The sequence below is a fragment of the Leptinotarsa decemlineata genome, unplaced genomic scaffold (assembly GCF_025532065.1).
Source record: "Leptinotarsa decemlineata unplaced genomic scaffold, Ldec_3_MD MMD2_tig00026307_RagTag_RagTag, whole genome shotgun sequence".
NCBI classification, from domain to species: Eukaryota; Metazoa; Arthropoda; class Insecta; order Coleoptera; family Chrysomelidae; genus Leptinotarsa; species Leptinotarsa decemlineata.
The window spans coordinates 671,456-697,143 of record NW_027412681.1 but is presented as its reverse complement, the minus strand read 5'-3'; the positions used below and the strand labels follow the sequence as shown (position 1 = coordinate 697,143).

General features: G+C 38.0%; 1 protein-coding gene across 2 annotated transcripts in view; it reads left to right on the top strand.

The window, feature by feature from the left end:
• gem (transcription factor CP2 like gemini) overlaps positions 1–25,688 on the top strand; it is a 40,970-nt gene that overhangs the window by 9,808 nt on the left and 5,474 nt on the right. Inside the window, exons 1-7 of one of the 2 annotated variants that reach the window (XM_074181238.1) lie at positions 286–438; positions 865–1,109; positions 4,140–4,363; positions 6,338–6,550; positions 12,017–12,283; positions 12,343–12,410; positions 24,179–24,326. In XM_074181238.1, coding sequence (XP_074037339.1) covers positions 872–1,109; positions 4,140–4,363; positions 6,338–6,550; positions 12,017–12,283; positions 12,343–12,410; positions 24,179–24,326 — 1,158 coding nt within the window. In that variant the 5' untranslated portion in view covers positions 286–438; positions 865–871. Of the gene's footprint in view, positions 1–285; positions 439–864; positions 1,110–4,139; positions 4,364–6,337; positions 6,551–12,016; positions 12,284–12,342; positions 12,411–24,178; positions 24,327–25,688 lie in introns of those variants that run through there. The other variant, XM_074181237.1, reaches the window with a different exon arrangement.

Genomic DNA, 25,688 nt, shown 5'->3' with positions numbered 1-25,688 from the left:
TTTGGATATGTGTTTTCTCTTCATACTTCGGACCTACATGTAATTCTTAACGAGGCGTATGATTCTGAAGCCAAATTGTTATCTTCTTACGGGAATTATAAATAACTTTTGGAGCATACGGTTGTTTTCATACATCTGATTTATAAGATGAATAGGAATATGATAAAAGGCTATACGAAAATCTACATATCTTATCTCATCTACGTCATTGTCTCAACTAGTTGAATAATTATAATATTGACATCAGTTTTGGAATATTTCTACCAGACCATCTATCTTTTATCTATTTTGAGATCGAGTTGTGATTTCCTCGATTCATGGGATATTCTCGTGTCCATGTGCATTTCATATATACAGTGGAGATTAGACAATATGAGTTTTGTGAAATTTCATTTTCATACTGTGCATACGATTTAGGATGGTTTAGTTGAAGAGGAGGTAAAAAACATTCTGCATTCATCAGAGTTTTAAAATTGAATGTGAAGACACGCTGAAGCTAAACTTATTGTAACTCAAAAAGGGGATAGTTGAAACTCTTCAATGAAGTTTATATCTGAACCTTCTCCATGTAAAATTCTCAAATACAATGGAATTGAGCATTAATTTAGTCTATCTAGTGATATTTAAATGTAATAAATTGGTACGAGGAAGATCAAACTTTGTTTGACTTTTCCTTTGAAGATGATCACTTGGTTATCGAAATATGTGTTGAGGTGTTAAAAATAACGATTTGGTGTTGGGAAAAAACTCCAGTAATATTCATTACTACACCAAAGGTTCCAAACAGTGCATCATAAGTTCAAATTCAAAGATAGAAAACGCCTAACGAGAGATCCTATATTACATTTTTTTTCGATCTTCTAGCGAAAACATGCTATCGATGAACGGAATGACAGTCTTCAAACAAGAAGCCCCCTCCCCGACGTCCAACGACGTGACCACCCTGCAAGTGACCCACAAACACAGACAGAGCCCTTCCTCCACCCACCATGGCGGCGCCGTCGTCAACAGTACCATGGAGGACAATACCAGCCAGAATATGTTCAACAGCACCATCAACCAGCTACTCACGCAAAGCGGCTTGGTCGGATTGCACAACGTCATGGATGGTGAGTGTCGGAGGGTCTGCTACTTTTTCCGTTTTTCTTCAGCCCTGTTCAGCAGTTCACAGTAGTTCTTCAGTTGTGATAATACCTGAAATTTTAACAAATTGTCCTAAGTTTCTGGGTTTATTAGCCGTTTCGTCTGCTACTGTAGCAGACATTACCAAGGCGAGGGGATCTATCTTGTCGCGATGCTCATACTGATGCGTTTGTACTCATAATAGGACTAGGTGTCAAACCACCTGATTGGTCTGAACCTTCTTCAATTATTGGGAGAACCTTTGTGTTGTAAAGTGCCGGTATCCATGTCTTGTTGATGTGTGACTTTTCTTTCTTACGGTTGAAATTATTTCTGAGTTTATGTATACTTTGGTATAATTTCTACAGTAAGGAAGAGAGCCTAAACGTCAACAAGACATGGATACCGGCACTTCATTACACAAAGGTTCTCCCAATAGTTGAAGAAGGGTCAGACCAACCAGGAAAAAGAGCAGCGGTTGTTCGACACCTACTCCCATTATAAGTACAAACACACCAGGACCATTTTCAGTTAGATCATTGCAGCAAGGTAGATCAGTTCGACCGTTGTAGCAGAAGAAACGTCAAGTATAAAAACCTGCAGTCAACGGCTAATAAACCTGGAAACATAGGACAATTTGTTAGACTCCATAACCTGAAGTTTTATCAAGCATTTAGCAGTCTTTCTTCAGTTACTGTCATTGTTGTTGAAACCTAATCAATAGTCTTGATTTTTAATCGGCAGTTGAATAGTTTCTCATCAAATTTCACTAGTTCGGATTCCATTGTCTATTATATAAAATGATTTGAAATCCCTGAAACAAATAAAAAAGAAGAATTGAAAATGAATAGCTGGAAATAACAATTATATTAACCAAAATAAACCTGAAATGAAATAATAGTGAAATAAAATACAAGTAAAAATAGAACAATTGAATAAATTAAAAAGAAGAAATGAAAAAAAGAAAATGAAAATAAAAGTGGAGAGATTCCAAGTCACGTTAGTTCACGACGTTTCGATTGTTAGTATCCACAATCGTCTTCGGGTGATGACTGGACTGATTCCTCCGAGAGATGACTATTTATAGGTCGTTCGAGTACTTTCACTTATCCCCACTTTCCATTTTCCGCTTCACTGGTTCCGTGGGAGATGACCGTTTTGGCGGAAGTTGGCCATTTTTCGCTTGATGATGGGTTTCCATATGTTGTGTATTTCTACGCTGGCTTGGCTGAATACGTTGTTGGACAACATGTATGCGGCTTCCTTGAATTTTCTCCTAAACCAATATTCCTCTCTGTGCAAGATCTCAGCTTGGGACCACTCGATGTTGTGTTGATGGGTCCAAACATGGTCTGCTATTCCTGATTTGCTGGTTTCTCCTCGCTGTGTGTGTTTCTTGTGCTCGGCAATGCGAACATTCAATGGCCTCTTAGTTTCACCAATTTAGGATTCTCCACACTCACGTATGCGGTAAATGCAATTCTTGGAATCGCAGTCCGCGTTTGGTGGCCTGGTTTTCGTGAGGCTGCTACGGATAGTGTTACCGGATCTGAAGCAGGTTCTGATATTGTACTTGGAACCAATTCTTCTTATCCTCTCCGATAATCCTCTGATGTAGGGAAGTGCAAGCACTGGTTGTGACGGCTTCTCTTCCTTGCGAGGCTTCTGCTGTCTTCTAGCCAAAGTGTTTCCTACCATCGCTTTGGAGTAGCCATTCCGTTGAAGATCATTTTTGATGATGTCTAGTTCCTTCTCGAGACCTTCCTTCGTATTACAGAGCCCAAAAGCACGGTCTAATAGAGTCTTGATGATTCCTCTTTTAGTCGATTGATGGTGGTTGGATTCGTGGTTCAGATACTGTTCCGTATGAGTGGGTTTTCGGTATACAGTTGTTTCCACTTAGTGTCGGTTCTCTTCACCAGAACGTCTAAGAATGGCAATTCGTTGTGGATTTCCTTCTCCATTGTGAAATTGATGGAAGGTCTCACGCTGTTGATGTGTTTCAGGAAGGCGTCTAGTTCAGTATTCCCATGGTTCCATATTATGAAGGTGTCTTCAACATATCTCAACCAGACTCGAGGTTTCTTGTGGGCTTCTTCAATGCCCAGAGTTTCAAACCACTCCATATATATGTTGGCTATGACTGGTGAAAGTGGCGATCCCATTGGCAGTCCCTCATCTTGTTTAAAGGATTCGTCCTTCAGTTGGAAATAACAGTTTCGTACACAGCATCCTAGTAATTCCATGATTACTTCTATAGGAAGATTCGTTCTCTCTTTCAGGTTCCCGTCTTCGGATAGCTTTCTCTGTATGATTTGGAGTGCTTCTTCGACCGGAACGTTGATGTAAAGGCTTTCCACGTCGAAACTAATTAGTGTGACCTCAATTGACCCTGGTAGTTCGACAAAATGCCTTGAATTCTTCACAAAAGATGATGTTTTTCCTTGTAATGGTTGTATCAAGGAAAGTAAAAATCTAGACAAGTTTTGAGTAGCCGAATCTCTGGAGCTGATGATCGGTCTAAGCGGAACGTCCTTCTTGTGAATTTTGGGTAGTCCATGCAAGTGAGGTTTTGGTACATGGGATGTTTGTTCCTCGCTTGGGGCTTTATTCACGAGATGGAGCTGTTATCAGTTAACAATCTTCCTCTTAGGCGAAGATTTCGTATATGCAGCGGAGCCGCGTTGAAATAAATCCAGTCTCAGACACTTTTCTGTCTGAGTCGGATCTTTCCGCGGCCTGCAGGTGATCTACTCGAATAATTTCACTATGGTCCTGCTGCTAGATCTACGGGACTAAACTCTATGAGGCATCTTTCATGAATGTTTGTCGGATATAATTCAATATCCAGCATGGTATTAGCCGGGGAAGTTGTTGGGAGTGATGAATGTTTCAGAATTTCATTTCGTTTTGGATTTGGGTCAATTGTTGAACAGTTAATTGTCACTCCGATCAGCAGTTGAAAAACATTCTCTAGTCAGTTCTGGTCATGAATTAACACAAAATCTTACTTCCAGCCAACAATCTTTCTTCTCAAAACTCTGCCGACAGTTACACAGTATCGTCCACGAACTACAATCTGATCGAAGACAGTCGCTTTCAGTACGTCCTAGCGGCAGCTACCAGCATAGCCACCAAACAAAACGAAGACACTCTGACATATCTGAACCAGGGACAGAGCTACGAGATCAAATTGAAAAAGCTCGGAGAGCTGTCGTTCTACAGGGGGAAATTATTTAGAGTAAGTACAGTTCAGTGTTCTTCTGTACCGATCTAGTAGTAATGAGTGATGTTTTGCTGGTATATTTTTGGCAACACTGTTTTTGACAGATCCCGCGTGAATCGTGTCTTGTGTCATCGTCAACCTTTTACAGTTTGGTCTATAATTTAATCATGAATCGACTTACGCATGAACAATGCTTGCAAATTATTCATGCTCGGTGAAAAAAGTGCATCGTGCACTTCTTCCAATTTATGGGCAGTTTCGTCGGCCTACTGAGGGAGCTATTCGGAAGCTTGTGACTAAATTTCGAACCCAGCTTACATTATTGGACATTGAACCACCAACACGCATACGTAGAGTGAGGACCGAAGAAAATATCGCGGCTGTATCCGCCAGTGTTCGTGATGACCGTGAAATGTCGATTCGCCGCCGTTCACAGCAATTGGAACTCTGTTACTCCACTACGTGGAAAATTTTGCGAAAGGATTTGAGTGTAAAACCTTATAAGATACAGCTGGTGCAAGAATTGAAGCCACACGACTTCCCACAACGTCTAACATTTGGTGAATGGGCGCTGGCAAAGTTGGAGGAAGGTCCACATTTTTATCGAAAAATTGTGTTCAGCGACGAGGCTCATTTCTGGCTGAATGAATACGTTAACAAGTAAAAATTGCCGCATCTGGAGTGAACGCCTTTGGATTATTTCTTGTGAGGTTATGTTAAGGCAATATTGAAGCATTTATACGTGAAATACCGGTCGATATGTTAGAGAGAGTGTGTCAAAATTGGGTCATCTAAAGCGGAGCTGCGGACAACATTTGCATGAAAGTCGGTGACCACGCAGTTTACCTTTGATATTCAAAGAAGAAGAAAAAGTTTACGGGTGCCAAATCAGGGCTGTACGGCCATCAATTCGATGTTTTGACGCTCATAACTTCACTTGTTTGACTGGCCAAAACTTCACTTGTTTGACGAGATGTGTGAGAGCTCGCGATGTCATGATGGAGGATGATTCATCTTCGGTGGTTAGTTTTACGAACTTCTCCGAAGACTTCCGGCAAATAATGGTCGTGTGCCACTGAGAATTGACCGTTCTACGTTGCTTAGGCTACGGACTAAGAAACAAGCGACCATTTGCTTCGCTGTGCTATTTTCACGAACAACCTTTGTTGGATTTAGCTCGTCTTGGAATACCCACACGGTCGATTGCTGTTTTGTTTCCGGATGCCTCAATCTCACAATATGTCTCACGATGACCTTGCATTATCAGTTCACGCACTGCATCGTGAACAACCGATTTTGGACGACCTTCACGGAATTCGTCGGCGACCGAACCCCAACCACGATTGAATTCGCTATACCAGCGATATACTGTAGTTTTGATGGTGCTTTATCGCCATACAAAAAAAATGAGTTCATTGACACACTTTTGTTGAGATAATCCCCATCGAAAGTTGTGAAAAATAATCTAGCAAAAACATTCTCTTGAAATTTCCATTTTTTGGTCAAACTTGTACTTCAAAACGTAATGGGTAGGTTTATGCTAAAAAATATCAAACTTTATTATGGTGTTGCCATATTTTACCTATTGACATTAGTGTTGCCAGTTCACGAAATATAAATAATCCCCATCGTATGTAGAAAGTTTGAGTACACTGTATATACAGAAGTTCAAATAAAAATATATGCTGGTATGTAAAATTTTCACCAGAATGTTTTGTTGAGTGAAGACAAAGCCCAATTTTCGGCTTGTGAATTCTTGAATCCGGAAATTCTAGTATTTTCAATGTATAATTCATAAACCAACTTTAAAGAAGAATAAAATTATCCAATTTTCCCCATTTTTACATATTCATTTTCAAATGTTGTTGAATATAATTTTGCCTCCGTCGTGGTATTAGTTAGGAAAGTAGTTGTTTCCGGCAGGCATTTGACGTATCCTACTGTGTATGAATTTTCCTAACTGAAAGATTTTCCAATTCTCTTTGACAGTCAGTCGTTCGCATCTGTTTCCACGAAAGACGCCTCCAATACATGGAAAAAGAGCAGATGCTGTCCTGGCAAAAAGCTCGACCGGGCGATAGGATATTGGAAATCGACGTTCCCCTCTCGTACGGAGCCTACGACATCTATCAGCCGTCCAACGCACTAAACGTCATCCAGTTCAACTGGGATCCCACCAAAGAAGTTGGAGTTTACATTAAGGTAAGGCTGATCATGAGTTGGTATACGTGAAATAAAAAATTGGCGCCCAACGTGGGGCCGTTTAATTTTGAGGTGGTCGTCCAATGTAGGGCAAAAGTATTTTAGCTGAAAATTCGAGAGCAGCGAGAGTTTGACATCTCAAATTTGCCATATACCTTAAAAAGATGGGTTTATTTATATTTTTCAAAAAGAAAAAGAGAAAAAATTAGATTTTTTCTGAAAGATGTGAATTGTAGCTCCTGTCTCATATTGATGAAGACACCATGAGAATTAGTTCACAGTACTTGAAGAACTTAATGAAAGACTCTATGTATTAGAATAGTATTGCTTAAAGTCCAGGTCAATGGACTTGTTTCATGATTTTTTGTTTATAGTTCACTTGATAGAAATTTTAAATTGAAAAACAGTGCACTTTGTTTCAGTTCTCTAAATACCGTAGTTTTCCCGTAATCAATTATTAAAAATCGAATGTAGTAGGGCGGTGGCGTCACGAACCTATTCCCGTTTCTTGTTTGATTGACCAATAGGAACAATAGAAATAATCAACATTGCCAAATTTAGCTTATAATTATCAATTTGATTATGGAAGTGTATATGAACCCGTCAACGTTTCCATTAATGAAAAATTCTCTACATGGAATAAAATGTACACGAAAAATCATGTTTGGAAATGAGTTATCGGTACACAAAGTCGATAGATCACAAAATATTTACCTAAACTATGATTTTATGCATCATTTAATAATATACAGCTATGAAAATAAAAAAATATAGCAAACTGGATTAAAGAATCATTTCAAATATTTAATTTATTCTACAATCCTCAATCTGTACAACTGCAATTTATTATAAAAAAAACTATTCCTACATACGTACCTCTTTCTAATATAGATACTAAATTCAAGCGTTATAGGCTCGCTTGGGTAATCTGTTGAATCTTTCAAAAATTGAGAGGAAGGTTTAATGAGGTCAAGTATAGACAGAATTGATTTTACTCGAACTGATCCAACAAACGCTTCTGAGGTAATAATACCATCAATTATATGATAAAATTTATTTGATTTTGTTTCATACTTTCAGTAACAGGATTAACTCCAGATATTACTTTCTGTGGAGAATACTTAAAGTTGAAATGAAAAACTGTGTTATCAAATTGAATATTTTTGTTCCCTTTTCATTTATAGTCACTTTTTAAATGATTTCTATAAAGTCTTGGAATAGTAGAAGGATTGTAATTCTTTCTTTTCAATTTTTCCACCCATTTTTTCTCATCATTTTATCCTTTAGGAACCTAACTCACTAAACAATGAAATAACTCACTTATAAACCAATGCACTTTCTGTTTTCTTGTGCTTTTCCGCACAATTAAAATCAGCATAAAAATGCACCGTATTAATATTCAAATATATCTCCAAAACACTTTTAAAACACACACAAACTAAACCAAAAACAGCTAAGAAAAAGTTGAAACTCAATGTTGCAAAAACAAGCAGAATAGATCCGACATGACATACATTTTCAATGCCGAATAAACCAATAAATTGTGTGTATGAGTACTCCATTTTCCTGAGAAAATGAACGATCAATTGAAATTTTCTGTAATTATTCATAAATTTCTTCAAAGAATAAAGCCAGCAAACAAATAAATATACAATAATGAGATCGCTCCAATCCATGAATCAAGCATAAAAATGGACAATAATATTTGCCTTGATAACTGATATAGTACAAGTTATATATAAATACGATTCTAAATAGAATTAAACGAGCTGTATTTTCAAATAGTTTTCGAATGCTCATGAACCCTAATAAAATAAATCAATTATGCATTCATGCCCCCCACCAAAAATAAAAAATTCGACGTTACTGGTATATTAGCCATATTGTCATCCAGTCAGCCAGCGCCCTCTGTAGTGCATGCGACAATGTACTCTTTGTAATGTCAAACAAACTTCGTATTTTTGTTAAAATAATTTCGAAATGAATGTTGAGCCTAGTTTCGTTAAAGCTGACTTCCAACAACTTACCAAAAGTCGATTTTGAAATGATCGACGAATTTTACTTGAAAAATTTGCATTTGGTACCGAAGTGAAGAATGAAAAATTTTAACGGTAGGTTTTATATTAAGTAGGTCCCTTTTATTTATATGACATTCATTTCAGACTTTGTCTTTTGTCGAATGATGGAAAGTTTTCATTTATCTCTGCCAAGGAGCAGTATGGTGACTGAAAAGAGAAGCAAAAATATGTACAGTGAAATGTAGAATTACTCCAGAACATATCAATCCAAAAGTAACCTGAAAAAATATTTTTTGGAATGTAGACTAATGACACGGAATATGCAGCAAAATAGGCACCCGCCGAGACCTACCTTTCACAAAAAACCGTTCTTAAATTAGATAATTGTAACAGTTGTAAACACACCGAGTTGACAACAATAACAACAAAAATGGCGTCTGTCAAACTGGATCATCAGATCTGTGATGGATATTAAAAACCAATACACTTGGCAACTCCGCTCTAGACACGATCAATTGTATTGGTCAACAGACACGCGGCTAATTTAAATTCTTGCTTTTCGAATTGTTCTTTTTTCTGCAAATATAAAGAGATTATATCTAAAATTCTATTGAATCTAATGAATCACTCTATAATGGAAGGCGTGTTTCCGAGTTTCTTCAAAACAGCCAAAGTTATTCCTATTCATAAAAAGGGTTCACATGAAGATATAGATAACTATCGCCAATATTCCATCTGAAGTTATTGAAAAAATAGTACCAAATAGAATTATTGCGTTTCTCTAAAAATACAAGATTCTAACCGATCATCAATGGTCGTGGTTTTAGAAAAGCTAGATCAGTTGAGACTGCTATTGCTAAAAAACTCGAGTTTATTTACAATGAAATCGATAAGCGGAAGTACGTAGTGTCAGTATTATTTGACTTGGCTAAGGCGTTTGATTCAGTAAATAGTGACATAATGGTTAGTAAGTTATATTACATTGGAATTAGAGGATTCTCTTTGGAATGGATAAAATCTTTCATGGAAGATAGGAAAATGGTAGTGACTGTGAATAATGCAGTATCTGATATTCAAGATATTATCCTTGGGGTACCACAGGGGTCCATTTTAGGCCCACTGCTTTTCTCCATCTATATAAATGATCTTCCGAAGTATATAAAACAAGGTTTTATTATCCTATTCGCAGATGGACACTACCATAACAGTTTCCGGAGGAAACTAGAGGAGGAGCTAGAAAACAACATTAATTCAGTCATGGATGACATGATTTCTTGGTGTGATAGAAATCAACTAAAACTGAACGAAAGTAAAACAGTACATTTGAGCTTCGCGTTGAGGAAAACAGTGAAACTCAACAGCATCCAACTTTCGGAAACAGCCAAACTCCTTGGTATGTTTATAGATAAAACCTTGTCTTGGGAACCCCATATCGATTATGTCTGCAAAAAATTGAATCAAGCGTTATTTGCAATACGACAGATCAAAGACGTGCTTAGTTTAGATGGTATCAGGACTGTTTACTATTCATTGGCGTACTCACATAAAGCTCAAAATGTATTAATGTGGGGTTCTTCTGTGGGGGCAAAACGTGTTTTTATTGTTCAAAAAAGAATAATTAGAACTATCTTTAATATTGCACCCAGGGATAGCTGTAGACCTACTTTTTGCAAGAACAAGAGGCTAACGTTACCTTGTATCTATACATATACACACATCGGAAAAGTCAAGAGATATTTTTAAAAATGGCAATAATTTTTTTTTAGATCGCTTTAGGGAAAAAAAGTTGACCGATGATTATTAAACGAATGTAACTTACAACAAAATTTATTAAATGGTCAAAAATACTGAGTGCGCGTATAAGCAAAACTAAAAAAAAATATGGCTCTTCTTTGGCACCCCGAAAAAAAATCATAATACAAAAAAAATTGGAATCACTACAAAGTATGGCCTCCACGCTGGTTTATTACGGCCCTACATCTATCGTGCATCGACAAAATGAGATTGTCAATGTCTTGTTGAGGTACATTTGCCCATTCAGCGATTAAAAGCTCTCTCAATTGAAACGTTGTGTGAATGTTCCCCATATGCGGAGTAATTCTTCGTTGAAGCATGTCCCACCCATGCTCGATGGGATTCAGGTCCGGTGATTGTGCTGGCCATGGCAATACATCAACTCCTTCGTTGGTGAGCCTGTCAGTCACTAGACGCGCGACATGTGGACGAGCATTATTGTGCATTAGGTGGAAGTTTTCACCAACAGCACCAGCAAACGGACGGACGATAGGTAGAAGAATGGTGTCGAGGTACTGTCGAGCTGTGAGGGAGCGATTTGGAAAAACGAGATCGGTTCTGCCGTCGATCATGATTCCGCCCCATAGCATTACTGTACCACCTCTGTATGTCTGGATTCGTCTGTAAACAAAACTGTGGCCCAATCATTTGCATCCCTGTTTTGATGTTCTTGACACCACTCTAATCTTCTACCGCGATTGCCTCTCGACAAAGGTGGACATCTAAGTGGCCTTCTGTTGTGGAGATCTGCTTCATGCAGTCGATTTCTGACAGTATCACGACCAATGATTACCTGGTGCGTCTGCTGCAACACGTTAACCAACTCAGGTGCTGTGATTGTCGGTTGCCTTCTTGCGGTTAAGACCAAAAATCGGTCTTGAACTGCAGTTGTAGCGCGTCCTCGCCCTGGATGTTGTTCGGCTGGACTGCCAGTTTCACGGAAACGCCGCCACAATCGACTGATAACACTTTGGGAGACCCCCAAACGAAGAGCTACATCATTTTGTCGCATGCCACCTTGAAGAAGCCCTACAGCTCTATTCATCTCAGCCAATGGTAAGTGATGGCGTTCCATGTTAAAGCACAATATTTCCAGTTCAATTGCTGAGCAAGAACTGCATAGAATGTACAAACTCGACACTTTCAGATTATTCATTTTAGCCGAAAACCTACAGTTTGTAAAAAACTTTATAAAAGATTAGTTACCGTTTTTGCAGGCTTTGTTCAACCCATAGAAATCTACAGGGTGGTCGAGTGTACCAATTTAATCGAAATTAAACGACCTCATGCATTTATTTTTATGATATTTAGTATATTATAAAAATATCCCTAGACTTTTCCGATGTGTGTATATAAAGCTCTGCTCCACGTGAAAAATAATGTACCCAATCTGAGAGATGAATCAATAGTTCATAACTATGCAAGATATTAAAGATTTGCATATTATACCATTTTTTTATTTATGACATGTCTTATATCATGTATATGATCGAAAAGACGAATAAAGTTATTATTATTATTATTATTAGGCTTGATACCCTTAACTCGATCAGTCTATAAGCAAACCAGTATCATTTTCTATAGCATGAAACAAGCCCATTAGACGGCAACTTCAAAAAATCCATTTTCAAGATGTATATCACATTTTTCTCAGGTCAACTGTATCAGTACGGAATTCACTCCGAAGAAGCACGGAGGGGAGAAGGGGGTACCTTTCCGCATCCAAGTGGAGACGTACCAACATCCTGATTTGGGAGTTAACGGGAACAAAAGACTGCATGCTGCTGCCTGCCAGATCAAAGTATTCAAGCTGAAAGGAGCAGACAGAAAGCACAAGCAGGACAGGGAGAAGATCATGAAGAGGCCGATGTCGGAGCAGGAGAAGTACCAGCCTAGTTATGATTGTACCGTGCTGAATGATGTGAGTATTTGCTGAATGTGACGCTTCACAATATATTTGATATTGAAATTTTCTCTCAGTTGCCAAGCGATGCTGTTTTGTCAACACCCCCGATGACGCCTGATGATGTAGAAAGCAACAGTGACAGGTAAGTTGCTTATCATTATTATAATCGAATATCCACCTTGAAGAAAATCCGGTAAATATTCGACGTTTCCATAACAACAAAACCGAAGCACTGCATAATTATTGCTGTCAACTTACGCAACGAAAATAGTTTTATTGTTGATTTTTATAGTATAAATAGTTCAGATTTATTAAATATTGAATATAATGGAATACGAAGATTTAGAGTTGGAAAATACACCTTCAGAAATTGTTCAGAAACCAAAACATGTTTGCAATAATTCGTTACCAAGCATATCAAGAGAAAAATATGAAATCGCGGTAAATTTTCGTTTTGAGAACGATTTTGAAAAAATGTTTGCGTGTACCTACGTATTTTGATGCGTAGATTACAAATCCGAAAGAAAAAAGCGGCGCTCTTCCTTATTTACAAAGTTACGGCCCTTCGAAGTTATGAAAAGGGCAACTTTTCAGCCTTCTTTTTCACAAAATAAACTATTTAAAAACACAAGCATCTATTCACTAGGTCACCTTTACACCTTATTCCTCCTTCTTTGTAACTTTTCACTTTAATAACGAAGATTTTTCTTATAAAAAACTTAATTTAAAAACGAATGCTTCTCCTGGTAACATTATTCTATTTTTAGGTTAGTTACTAGTGACATTTCAGAAAAAAGCGGTTGGTATTTGCCGTCGCCTACTATTTCAAATTCGTAATACATCACCAAAAACCAATTTAGGATCTAAAGAGTGAAGTTAAAAAACATTTGAATTACTTTAGGAATATGGACTGCATCAGTCGTACCAATCATGCCATTAACCTTAAAAACGTAAAATACAAAGATATGCAACCAAAAATCAGCACCGTACATTTTTTAACGTTTTTATTGGAAAAATGTTGATTATTGAAGTGAAAAGTGTCAAAGAAGGAGGAATAACGTGTAAAGGTGACCTAGTGAATGAATGCTTGTTTTTTTAAATAGTTTATTTTTTGAAAAAGAAGGCTAAAAAGTTGCCCTTTTCAGAACTTTTAAGGGCCGTAACTTTGTAAATAAGGGAGAGCGCCGCTTTTTTCTTTCAGATTCGTAATCTACGCATCAAAATACGTAAGTACACGCAAACATTTTTTCAAAATCGCCGGGTGTCCGTCCTCAAAACGAAAATTTACCAGTATTTGCTGATAAAGGTATGAATTGAAGATTTTTAAATTGTTATCGAAAAATGAATGTTTGGTTTTGATTTCAGGCTGCTTTAGCTATTGGCCTTACAGTGTTATTATTATAGTTATTCAGAAGGGCTGCATGGACTGGTTGATAATCATTAATAAGTGGAGTTTCAATGAAATAGTGAAAAATCATTATATATTCAATGGGAAATATCAATACAAATTTTTTGCGAATAAGGCCGCTCTTTTTCACCATTGAATGTGGTAGACGGTAATTGCTGCAGGACGTCTGCGTCGTTTACGCGTCTTTTACGCGGTAAACCACCGAAGCTAGTGAATGCAAGCAGGGTTGCAGAATTCGATTCTTGCACCATCTATCGACAAATGTACAAAGTTGGGTTAATCTGTTTAGTAGCTTCGAGAGCTTTTGACGAAACAAAAGCGAATCAGTGACTGCACCAGGGTTTTTCTATCTTGGTTCTGTCACATTCAAATGATTATGAAAAAATCAAGGATACGACTTCTTTTTTTGTCATTCAGAATTGACTTCATGTTTGTAGTTTGTGTAGTTAGCTGATGAGTTGTATTCATGTGTGAAAATGAACATGTACCTACTTTCAGGGTCGAAATTAAGTAATTGTACTTCTCGACTCTTTGTGAAGTTTCCAACAAATATTAACAAAACACTCTGTTAAAAGATAAAATCACTTGTAGCATGACTTCAAGAAAGGTTATTTTGGTGGAATTGAAGTTTTTTATTCTATGAAAACTTTTGAAATGTTCGCATAACCTCGCAGTATGCAATCTTGAAAAATGGTGTCATATTTTTAGTTGGTACGGTTTTTGAGTTATAGACTAGAGTACCTAAATTTGACTTGATATTCGTGATTAACGAAATGAATATATTTGTGTATTTTATATGCGCCAAAACTCGATATCCAAAATGTCACTTTCTGAGGATTGTTGGTAATATTAAGATTAGTCAAAGTCGAAAAGGGGGAGGCTAGCTGCATAGTTCTTTTGAATTTGTGAATTTTGACATCTAGTTTAGGATCCATTCAACAGTTGGTAATCGTGGTATAGAAGATAATTAGTTATTGTAGTTTTGCTACGTATTGATTATTCAGGTAACATTTGTTATTTCAGGGACCAATTACTGATACCTGACCTTAGTGCTGATGTGCTAAAGTCTGTTGTAAAGTGAAAAGTATACATGCCATAAGTTAGCTGCCTGTAGACGCGAATCTCCGAAATTGTACCAGTTTGAAAATTATTGAATCCCACTCCCTTAATACGCCTCTGACCAAAATCGTAGGTGAAACAACAAACTCTGATCGACATACCAACCAAAACCGGTAGAAACAAACCGAGGCGTTTATTATCGCAATTGTAGATTTTATTTGGGAATGTTTTCATGGATTGCTTGCTATTTTGAAACGAAACGCAAAAACATTAGAAATGGTACATTTTGTTTACATTAGCGATATCGTGGGGAAAATTTGAAGATTTTGTTCATATCTGACGACCATTTAGTTGACGCTTGTCTGTTCGGAGTGTGAAAATATGGTGAATATACGTTTTGAGGGCACCCGGCGATTTGGAAAAAATTGTTGAGTGTACTTGAGTATTTTGATGCGTAAATTACGAACCCGAAAGAAAAAAGCGGCACTCTCCCTTGCTTACAAATTACGCTCTCCCTTGCTCACAAAGTTACGGCCCTTCAAAGTTCAGAAAAAGACAACCTTTCAACCTTCTTTTTCACAAGATAAACTATTTGAAAACACAATCATTTATTCACTAGGTCACCTTTTCACCTTATTCCTCCTTAATTGACACTTTTCAATTCAACAATCAACATTTTTCTTATAAAAAGCTTAATTTAAAAACGAATGCTTCTTCTGGTGACATTCTTCTGTTTCTAGGTTAGTTACTTGTGACATTTCAGAAAAAAGCGGTTGGTATTTGCCGCCGCCTACTATTTCAAATTTATTAAAAAATTATAATTTCAAAATTTGCGTATAACTCATAATCACTAGGATTATTTTGCGGAATATAAGCTGCTGTTAGTTTACTTCTTAAATCCATCTTACTTTAATACACCACCAAAAACCAATTTACGATCTAAAGAATGAAGGCAAAAAACATTTGAATTACTTAAGAAATATTGACAGCATCAGTCGTACCAACTATGTCATTAACCTTCTTCTTTTTCTTCTTCTCTTTTTTATGGTCTTTGCTTCCCTTCGGCACAGTAGACCAGTTTGCCATTAACTTTAAAAACGTAAAAGACAGAGAGATATATAACCAAAAAGCAGCTCCGTACATTTTTTAACATTTTTATTGGAAAAATGTTAATTGTTGAAGTGAAAACTGCCAAGGAAGGAGGAATAAGGTGTAAAGGTGATCTAGTGAATAAATGCTCGTGTTTTTAAATAGTTTATCTTGTGAAAAAGAAGGCTGAAAAGTTGCCCTTTTCTGAACTTCGAAGGGTCGTAACTTTTTAAATAAGGGAGAGCGCCGCGTTTTCCTTTCGGATTCGTAATCTCAAACATTTTTTCAAAATCGCCGGATGCCCTCATAACGAATATCTACCGAAAAGCCTCAATATTGACTTGTTTATGTTCATATTGTATACTTTTTAGTCACCACTCGAATAATTTCTAGCATCTGCGGTAATAAAAATGGAGGATGACCAGGAAATCACCAGAATCAACAACGTTTTGAAATGAGAAAATTGTTAGGTTAGGATATCCATCATCTCTTGTCTGATTTTTTAAATGAGCCAACCTGCAGTCACTTTGGAGGAATACCAGTATAGCACCAGAAAAAAATTGTCAAAGCGTCCAATTCACAAGTCTTATGGTTTCCTCGTATTCTGAATAATTTCTGCTAGAGATCGATATATTTTTCATATCAAGAGATTTTTTAAATTTTCTTCAGTGCGCCGTCGCATCTTTGTGAATTGAATTTTCCATTTGCTAAAATAATGCTAGAATTTGAGAAACATACATTTTCTCGTTTAGTCCAAGAAATTGTGGAATTGGCCGCGGTGGTAGTGCGCCCGACTCACGATCGGAAGGTCGTGGGTTCGATTCCCGCCTCGACCAGATATTTTTCTCGAGAGAATTTATCTGGTTGAAGCTGGGATGATTCTGCAACCGTGTTAGGAATCACACGTTAAAAGGTAAGACCTCGTTAGTCCTTAGCTCACACAAGTTCCTCAACTTCTGAGAGATGTCGTTTGTATGGGGGCGACAGCTGATTAACGAAAAAATAGATTTTAAACAGATTTTGAAACAGAAATCCTCGAAGCGAGGATTTTCCTCCACGCCTGGCAACCTTGTCGGAACTCCTCCGCGCTCAGCGCCCGCAAAACCGGCAACCACGCGCTTATGTGCACTAGCCCCAGCCTGCTGCATAAATTTATTAAAATAATCTGCCAACTACGACCGCCAGTACTGCATCTAACCGCTAATTCAAGGCGCAACCGGTTGAATCCAGTTCAGACAGATCGTTTCCAGCTAGCGAGAGACACCAGTTCGTTTTGTGGCGCGTCGTCAGACGGTATTAACTATTATAAAACGGTGCTACACCTTCATTGTCGGTCAATTATCGTGCTATATATAGTGCAGAGGTGTCGGTTTGTTTGTGTTCGGCGTGGAAGTATGATTTTTCGCTAAAAAACAAGAGAAGAAAGGTAAATATCAGTTTCAACGGCTCGTGGTTGTTTTTGAACAATTTTTGGTTGGATTTTCGTAATTTCGGCCGATCTTGAAGTCAAAACTTGGCGATTCATTCGAAAGTCGAAAAATCTTTTTCGGGAACTACAATAAAAACTCGTAAAATAGCACTTTGTTCCTTCAAGGAACTCGATTGTCGAGATATTCCCATAGGATCTAAACAAGTATTCTCATGGGAAAACACAGAGGAATGGGAATATTTTCCTTAGGAATCCGTGGGAATAATAATGAAGATCGCAAGTCCATACATAATATTGAGGTTATTTGATATCTCCCAAGGGGAGGTGATTTGCCAAAAGTTTTTGTGAATATAGATATTTATTACAATTAGGATTTTTAATAACCAAAAGCTGTACAAAATTACTTTCAATCGCACTCCTGTGGTAAGGGATTGGTCTTACATTTATCGTTTCACAAACCTACAAATTCATACCAACATAACAAAATAAATGATTCTTTTGATATAAAAAAATAATTTCATATAAATAAGATAATGCATACACAGGCCTTTATTAGCTGATTTCACTATTGCTATCTTGGAAACGGTAAGACCTACTAGGCCGGTTAAATTGGACAACATTTTCTGTTTTGGGGAACTAGAATAATATCTTTTTAGATCTAAAATATCAGTGTCTGTTTTTGAAATATATGACAAAAACTATCAATCGAATTTAGTTTTTTGGTTCTACCGTCTGCTACCTCAAAAAAGTAGGGACCAATATTTTTTGAGCCAAGAAATCAAAGAAGCTATACATGAGCTCCACATATCGGAAGAATATGTAATACACCAAGTAAAAAACAGAAAAAAATTAATGTCGAAATACTCCTAACCATCTACGTCGTTCACGATATCTCATTAAATGTTCAAATTGCCGTCTATCATTCCTCAAATACATATTCGCTCTTGCAATTTATGGCAGTTTCCAGAATTTGTGGAGTTATAGCCAAGCAAGCTCTTCTCATTGTTTCTTTTAATTCGTCAATATTGCCAAGAGTTGAGCCGAATAGGTACCTTGTGTTTAATGAAGCCACACAATGAAAAGTCAAGTAGGGTCAGGTTAGGTGAACGTGATGGCCATTTAATAGGACCATTGTATGAAGAAAATCTCTGCGAATCGTTCTGCGAGGTGGCGGAGCTCCATCATGTTGAAAATACTGATATATTTTGTCAGTATTATTGGAAGGTTCACATGGTACATTCAATAAATATTCCTTGCGGATTCAGAATATTTTATAAACGTTATTATTGAAATATTGTCGAAATATCATTGTGATATATTGCCAGGACATGATGTTCGTAGAAGAGACACTGAGAGACTGTTTTTTTGTAGCTGTTTGTAAATGTTTGCAATGATTATGTAAACAACTAGCGAACTGAATTAACAATAAACAATTAAATAGATGTTTATAAATATTAGACATAAACTGAATGTGTATTCATAGAATAGCTGTTTTTTTTTCGAACCTGATCATTTGAGTATATAACAATTTTTGTTTTGTACCATTACAATGTATAGGGTCTTCCAAAAGGGATTTCCGACATTCAACAATTGATAACGACCTGGATGCATACGTACGTGAACAAGCAAAATTTATTTTCGAATTTGGAACGATATCAATCCACAAGAGCGTCCAATACATCTCGAAAAAGTCACTGTTTGGTGTGGATTTCAGCGTCATCAGTCCATATTTCTTTGAGATCGATGTTGGACAGGCCATCACTATAGGTCGATGATTACCAACTTCTTTTGACCTGAATTTTATGATCTGGACACTAGCGACATGTGGTTTCAACAGGATGGCGCTACGTGTCACATTGTATATTCTGCACGAGCGATTTTAGGGTATCGTCATCTCACGTCGAGGTGATCTGTATCTGTAGAGTAGGGAGAGTGAGTGTAGGCCTACAGCACCCATTGCCACATGTGACCCATTGTACATCCTCCCGAGGAGTTATCCTCCTAGGTCATCGTCCATTCTGTCCTTTCCAGGAAGATGGACAGGTCACTAAGAAACATCTCCTCAATATTGGCAGGTGTAAGCCAAGACAACCTTGAGGTAGCCTCCGCGAAGGTTCTGGAAGGTGCAACGATATTACTGTCGTTGCGCGGCTTCTTCAACCTTCTTGGGGTTCCCTCCGTGGAGGTGCACAAGTGGGGGAGCTTTCCTGCAGGGGCAGCCGATTCCTTGCCTTTATTCAAAGCGGAGCTCTGGGCGCCCGTCGCAGAAAGTGCCCCTGCTGTTGGAGGTGATCTGCTATATCCAGCTTCGTTCCAAGCGGTAGATTGGGGTGGATATTTCTGTTTATCCTCAGCCACCACTTCAAATTGAGGTGAGCACTTCTGTCCAGCCTCGGGATTGATTTTTGTTTTTGTTGTTTCTCTTGTTTCATTCATATGTGTCCCCACGTGTAGCAAGGGAAGAGTTGGTCACCTCTGGCAGAGCCCCGCATCACCAGAGGTAGGCTGATTACAATGAGGTTTGGCCCAGTTCCTCAAGGGGATCGTTCGTGACCGCATATCACCCTGCGGCCATTCAGCTGTCGATTCCTCACACCTTACCTTGGATAGGCTGGTCCACGGTGGCTTGTTTTGCAAAGGCTTTTGGAAGTTTTAGTTCCACTCACCCTACTTATTTCTGCCACTGACCAGGAGTCCGGTGACCCCTTCCGTAAGGCCACATTGGCTTTCCGGACAGGGCCTCCGGTCCCCTGGCCGTTCCCCTATCCACCACCTGGGAACGCGACCAATAGGTAGCCCACATCACGGGCACGTGGAGGTGATGTGAACTGGCCAACAAGATCGTGCGATCTGAGCCTGATTAACATTTGAAGAATGTTATATTCCACACATAATGGCATCAACAGGTCCTTCAAACGAATAAAAAAAATCGATGATATCTCAAACGCACTTTGTTTTATTAAAATTCAAAGATAGAAAGCGCTTATGAAAGACTATACATATTCAAATGGATATGATTCATGAGCAAAACGTTTTATGAATCAGAGATCACTGTTCGAAAGAAAGCGTCTCTCTCTCTCTCTATTTTGGATGGTCGTTGCTTCCTATCTTCAGGCGCATATGACCAATGGTCATCCTGTTACGTAACTGGCTGTTCCATAACAAATGCTTCGTTGGGGGACAAAGGCCGTCTTGCAGCTTGCAAGCCTGTGTCCGAAATGGGGTCTACTATGCTTGGATACAAACTATCGTCTGCTTCATGAAGATTATTGTTGAGATACTACTCCCACGTGGACGTCCGGTCCACCTCGGCCTCTAACCGGCGTGAATGGGAGTTCTATTTATTTCAACCCTTTTTGTGAACACTATTATTATTTAATCGATGCTGGCTCGTTATATAACGACGGACATTTTCAACACGAAATGAATTCCGTCTCCAACAATGGCGTCCACGTACCTTTTTTGTGGACGGTCCGTCCATACCATATCGGCACGTTCGTCCACCACCATATCGGAAACGGAACTCAAAAGAAAGCGGCTATCATTTCACAAAATTGGGAATCACTCAACCTGAAACCTAAAGAAAACGCTTATAAAACTGAAAATTCCCATTCGTACCGGATCAATAGAATTACAGTTGAGTCCATAAATGCATTTATGGTTCAGACTGGCACCACTGATGAGACCTGTGGCGGGTCGAAACAGCGCTGCCCAGAAAATTGGGATCATGAATGTTTCGTTTCAATTATGATGTAATTTAGATGAAATTCAACGGTTTGTATAGAAACGATTGAAGTGGTCGCTTTTCGAGTTTTCATTACCGAGACTGAGTTCCAGAAAAAGTCGACTTTTTAATTTCCGAACGGCCGCATCTTCGAAACTATACCGAGCGCCAAAGTTTTGACTTCAGTTCGCGATCAGCTAACAAATGCACGAGAGTCCAATTGAAACTATATCGAAAACTATCGCGAGCCTTTGAAACAAATATTCACCTTTTGATTTTCCTCGAAAAACAGCAGAAGAAAAGTTGCGAATGGCATTATTCATCGGCAGTGTTTAGAGAACTCGTGATCGCGCCAGAATTACATGAACCCTCTGATGGTACAGGAATGGTCGAGCTTATTGTCGAAAGTTTCTTTGATGCAACAACACCCGCAGTATCGTCCAACTTTCAGGATTTCCAGCAGCTCGTTCACATGTTGGTATCGCAAGCGATCCTCCTCAGATGACATCAAGTTTCGCCTCGTGAAGGCAAGGACAGCTGGCGTCAAAAGAAGAAATCGCCTCCTGAGGAACGTCTACTTTTGCCATGGCAGAACCTCCGTCGCCCTCATCTGAGATGGACCAATTCTTTTTGTTGATACACACGATGACGATCACGGAGAGTGATTACGTGGTGGAGGCGCAGTTCTTCCACGCCTTTTCCCGGGATATCGCTCACGCCAGGTTGGTGGCGAAGCGGCTGAGGCTGAGGATCCACCCGCGGCTGAGGTGCAGCAGGAACAAGGCCCGGCTGCAGAGGATGGACGCCCAGGGGCTGAGGAACTTGATGAAGAGGAACGCTTCGAACGTGAAGCACCATTTGAGGGCTATGCACGTGTAGGTATTTCCGAAGGAGGCTTGTTTTGTGATTCAGTAGAGGAGGTTGAAGAGAGTATTGAGCAAATTTTTGAGTGCGAGACAATACATTATAATATATCGGTGGCTTGAAGTTAGAACTTCAGGAATAATACTTCAGAGAATAGCAATTCGTTGTGGACTTCCTTCTCCACTGTGGAGGTGATTGGAGGTCTTACGCTAGTGATGTGCTTTAGAAAGTTGTCTAGTTCTGTATTCCCGTGGTTCCATACTATGAAGGTGTCGTCAACGTATCTCAACCAGACTCGGGACTTCTTGTGGGCTTTTTCAATGTCCAGAGTTTCAAACCACTCCATATATATGTTGGTTATAACTGTTGAAAGTGGCAATCCCATTAGCAATCCCTTATTTGCATGAAGGATTCGTCCTCCAGTTGGAAATAGCATAAGAAAATTATTAGAGATATGAAGGGAAACAGTTCAGAAGCGGGATATTACTTCGATGATATCCAGAGCAATACTTTTGGAACACATTAATTTTTCGATCTAAACACTGTTCAGTAGAAGCAAACGTGAATCACTTTCTTCTATTCAGTTTATACTACACACATTCATAATGGAACTGAATCAGATACCATTCACAGGATTGCTACACAATATAGAATACTAGTACTATGTTGCTGTATCAGAATCAACGAACTTAGGCGTGAGCAGCGTTATAGAACAGTGCTTTCAAAAAAGTGTTCTACATCGCCATCTAGTGGCGGGTTACAGAAAAATTGATAGCCTAAGAATCCTAACCTACATGTCAAGTTTCATCACGATCAATTGAGCGATGTATAGGTTTATCACTAACCAACCAACCAACAAACATCCAGTTTTATATAGTAGATGAAGGGGGTAACATTTCACTCACATGGAACACTGTCATCCTCGCTGGTGGACGTCCGACGTTTCGGAATAAGCCTTATTTCTCAATTCATTCATAAACTTACGACTTTACGTCACGAATCTACTCATGTCATCGATGACAGTATATAATGACACTCATTGGCTTATGTGATTGAGTCTCAGCCATAGGAATTTTGTTTGAATTGAAAGAGGTATATTCTTCACCGGATTGAGCCGAAACGAATCCTATTTGTAAAATCTCCCACCCTAGTAGATGAAGGCTCTTCAAAAGCCTTCCTCCACCTATTAAAAACCTACGAACTATCAATGTTTTCGAACTCAAGGTTGAAGAATATTCGCTTGAAAGGTGTTTTCACTCTGCCCAAGAGTTTTTTTATTCCAGCTGAATATAAACAATGTATTACTCATACAGCGAATAATGTATTGTGAAGCCATATTACGAGTCTCTGCCTTGTTATCAGCATTTCATATTATGAAACATAAACAAAATAATCGAGGTCTTTTCCTTGATAGAGCTTTTCCCGTCTTCCACTATAATCAGGACCCATGTTTAACTCGGTTAATTGAATAAACGACAGTCCAGTTCTTCAATTGATGACAATTTATTCTCGGGCACTGGTTGTAGAATAAACGCAGTTAACAATTGTGACTACCTTCTTCGTCTATTTATAGCAGCAGTTGATTTTTGTCCCGCCTGCAAAAAACAGGTGGAGATATACTATGATGGAATTCGTAACTAGCAATTGGGAGAGTTGCAATTGCCAGAGTGGTTAACCGCTTCAATCTTGCTAGATTTGACTTTTATTATCGAACGTTCCAGAGAGAGGTTGATGGAACCGATTCATTTATGTCAGTGATATAAAAATTGAGTACTCGATAAGTCTTTATGTTGGCAAACTGAAACTGTCTTGGAATTTGCGATGAGTGTTAAAAACGAAGTCACTTTGTGTGAAAATTCAATGAACTTAATTGGCGCAGTCGGTAGGATGTACAGCGATGTGAAATTTTCAAACTTCTTGAAAAAATATACTTGAATTCAAATGTGTGTACTATACTGGAAACCTGATATCTCTACTAGGACAGCGAGGTATAAGGAAAGATTCTTGGACCAGTTCCGTTTCTGGTCTTTCAAATTTTCAACATTATCTTAAGAATACGAAAAAGGATTGGAAGGGATTGGAAAAAAGTCAGCACAGTGTTATGCTTCAATTGAGTCACTCCTGAGATATAGAATTGTGTTTTGGGAGTTTTCACAATATGATATTTATTGTTTTTAAAGTTTTTTATATCCCAAAGACAATATCTTTAGACAACTACAAAAATTTTGTATCTATAAAGTACCAGTACACGTAATGAAAATGCTTTTATCGATTGATTAATATTGAATAATACTGCCAGAGAAACATTTGTGATTGAAGATAACATCTTTTCTTCAGTAACCCGCAAATTCAAAATTTGCTTCCACCGAGAGCAGTTGATGATGGAACAAACAACGGTGTTATTAGCATTGCTGGACCTCAAGCTCCAGTGCAGAATACTCCACTGGATAATGAAGAAAAACCGCAGCAGACCGTTCAGACAAAAGTGAGTTGAAATACTGATTGTTTTCTGAAAATCTGCTTTGTCACTTCTTCCTATTTGTCGCTAAAAGTTCGATTTTTGTACATACTCAGGTAAAAGTCAATAGTGTTAAATCCGGACAGTATGGTGGTTGATTAAATATTTTGGTAGAAGATCGCAATGAAGAATCTGGATATTTCTCTTCTAAGAATTGTGACAACCAAAAAATCGTTTTTCATATTGTCTTTGATGACAGTAGACGACAAAAATATGGGATGAAAATTTTAAATTCTGTTGGAATCTTATATAGGGCTTTTCATGATGAGCGTTAATTAGCCGTTTCTGGCAAACTATTCAACGGATCAACCTGGAAATTCCACAGTATGCATAAGTCAATATGACCTACCCGCCTAAAATATTTTAGACGAAGCGGCGTTGTCGCTTCTACTATAAAGTAGTGGCTTCTTTGATTTTTCAAATGGAACACCCCGTATATAATATCATATTATGATTCATTATCACTTTGTCAACAAATTCATATACTATTTCCCTATACCTATATTTTACCGTTTAGAAGATATAAATTAATTTCGATATTTTTTTTTACCAAACATGAACTTTTATAAATGCTGATAATCTTGAACTCTCTTGCACTAAAACGATCAAATTTGAAATGGAGTGGAGTGATACTATGAGGATCTTCACTCCGAGTCATATTTTCATTTGCCTCATACAGGGTCTTCAAAAAATGCAGATACTTTGATCTCATGAAAACATGAGTGGAACTCAATTTTTTCAAATGGAACACCCTGAATATTTCAACATTTTTGAGCTCTACTTCCAATTTTAGATTAACTTTGTTCAGATAATACTATTTCTATTCTGAACCGTTTTCGAGATGAACTGTTTCAAACGGAAACTGACGTGGTTTTCTTGCTCGTTTTTTTGAATTCATCACTTATTTTGGATATTCAACATTTTTTTTTATACTTAGTAATATTTCTTTTTGATCCAGTTTTTTAACTGTCTCAGATCAGTCAATTCGAAATTGGTATGTACCTACCTTAGAAAAAGTTACAATTTGTATACATTGAGGTATTGGTTTCCGTTGGTGGTTTTGACTTATTGTGATAGCTACCAATTATAATAGAATAATGTCAAGATTAGGTTACAGTAATGAAGATTTCTTGAATTTATTAATGATTTATGGTGAGTGCAATAGAATTACAAGTAGAACATGCCGAGTATTTCATGAAAGATATCCACAACTTCCGAAGCCGAATAATAATGTGATAAATCGACTACTAAAAAACTGTAGGTTGAATGGAACCTTCCGTCCAAAAATCATTCGTAAGAAGACTAAAGTGGATGATGATGACAATGGTA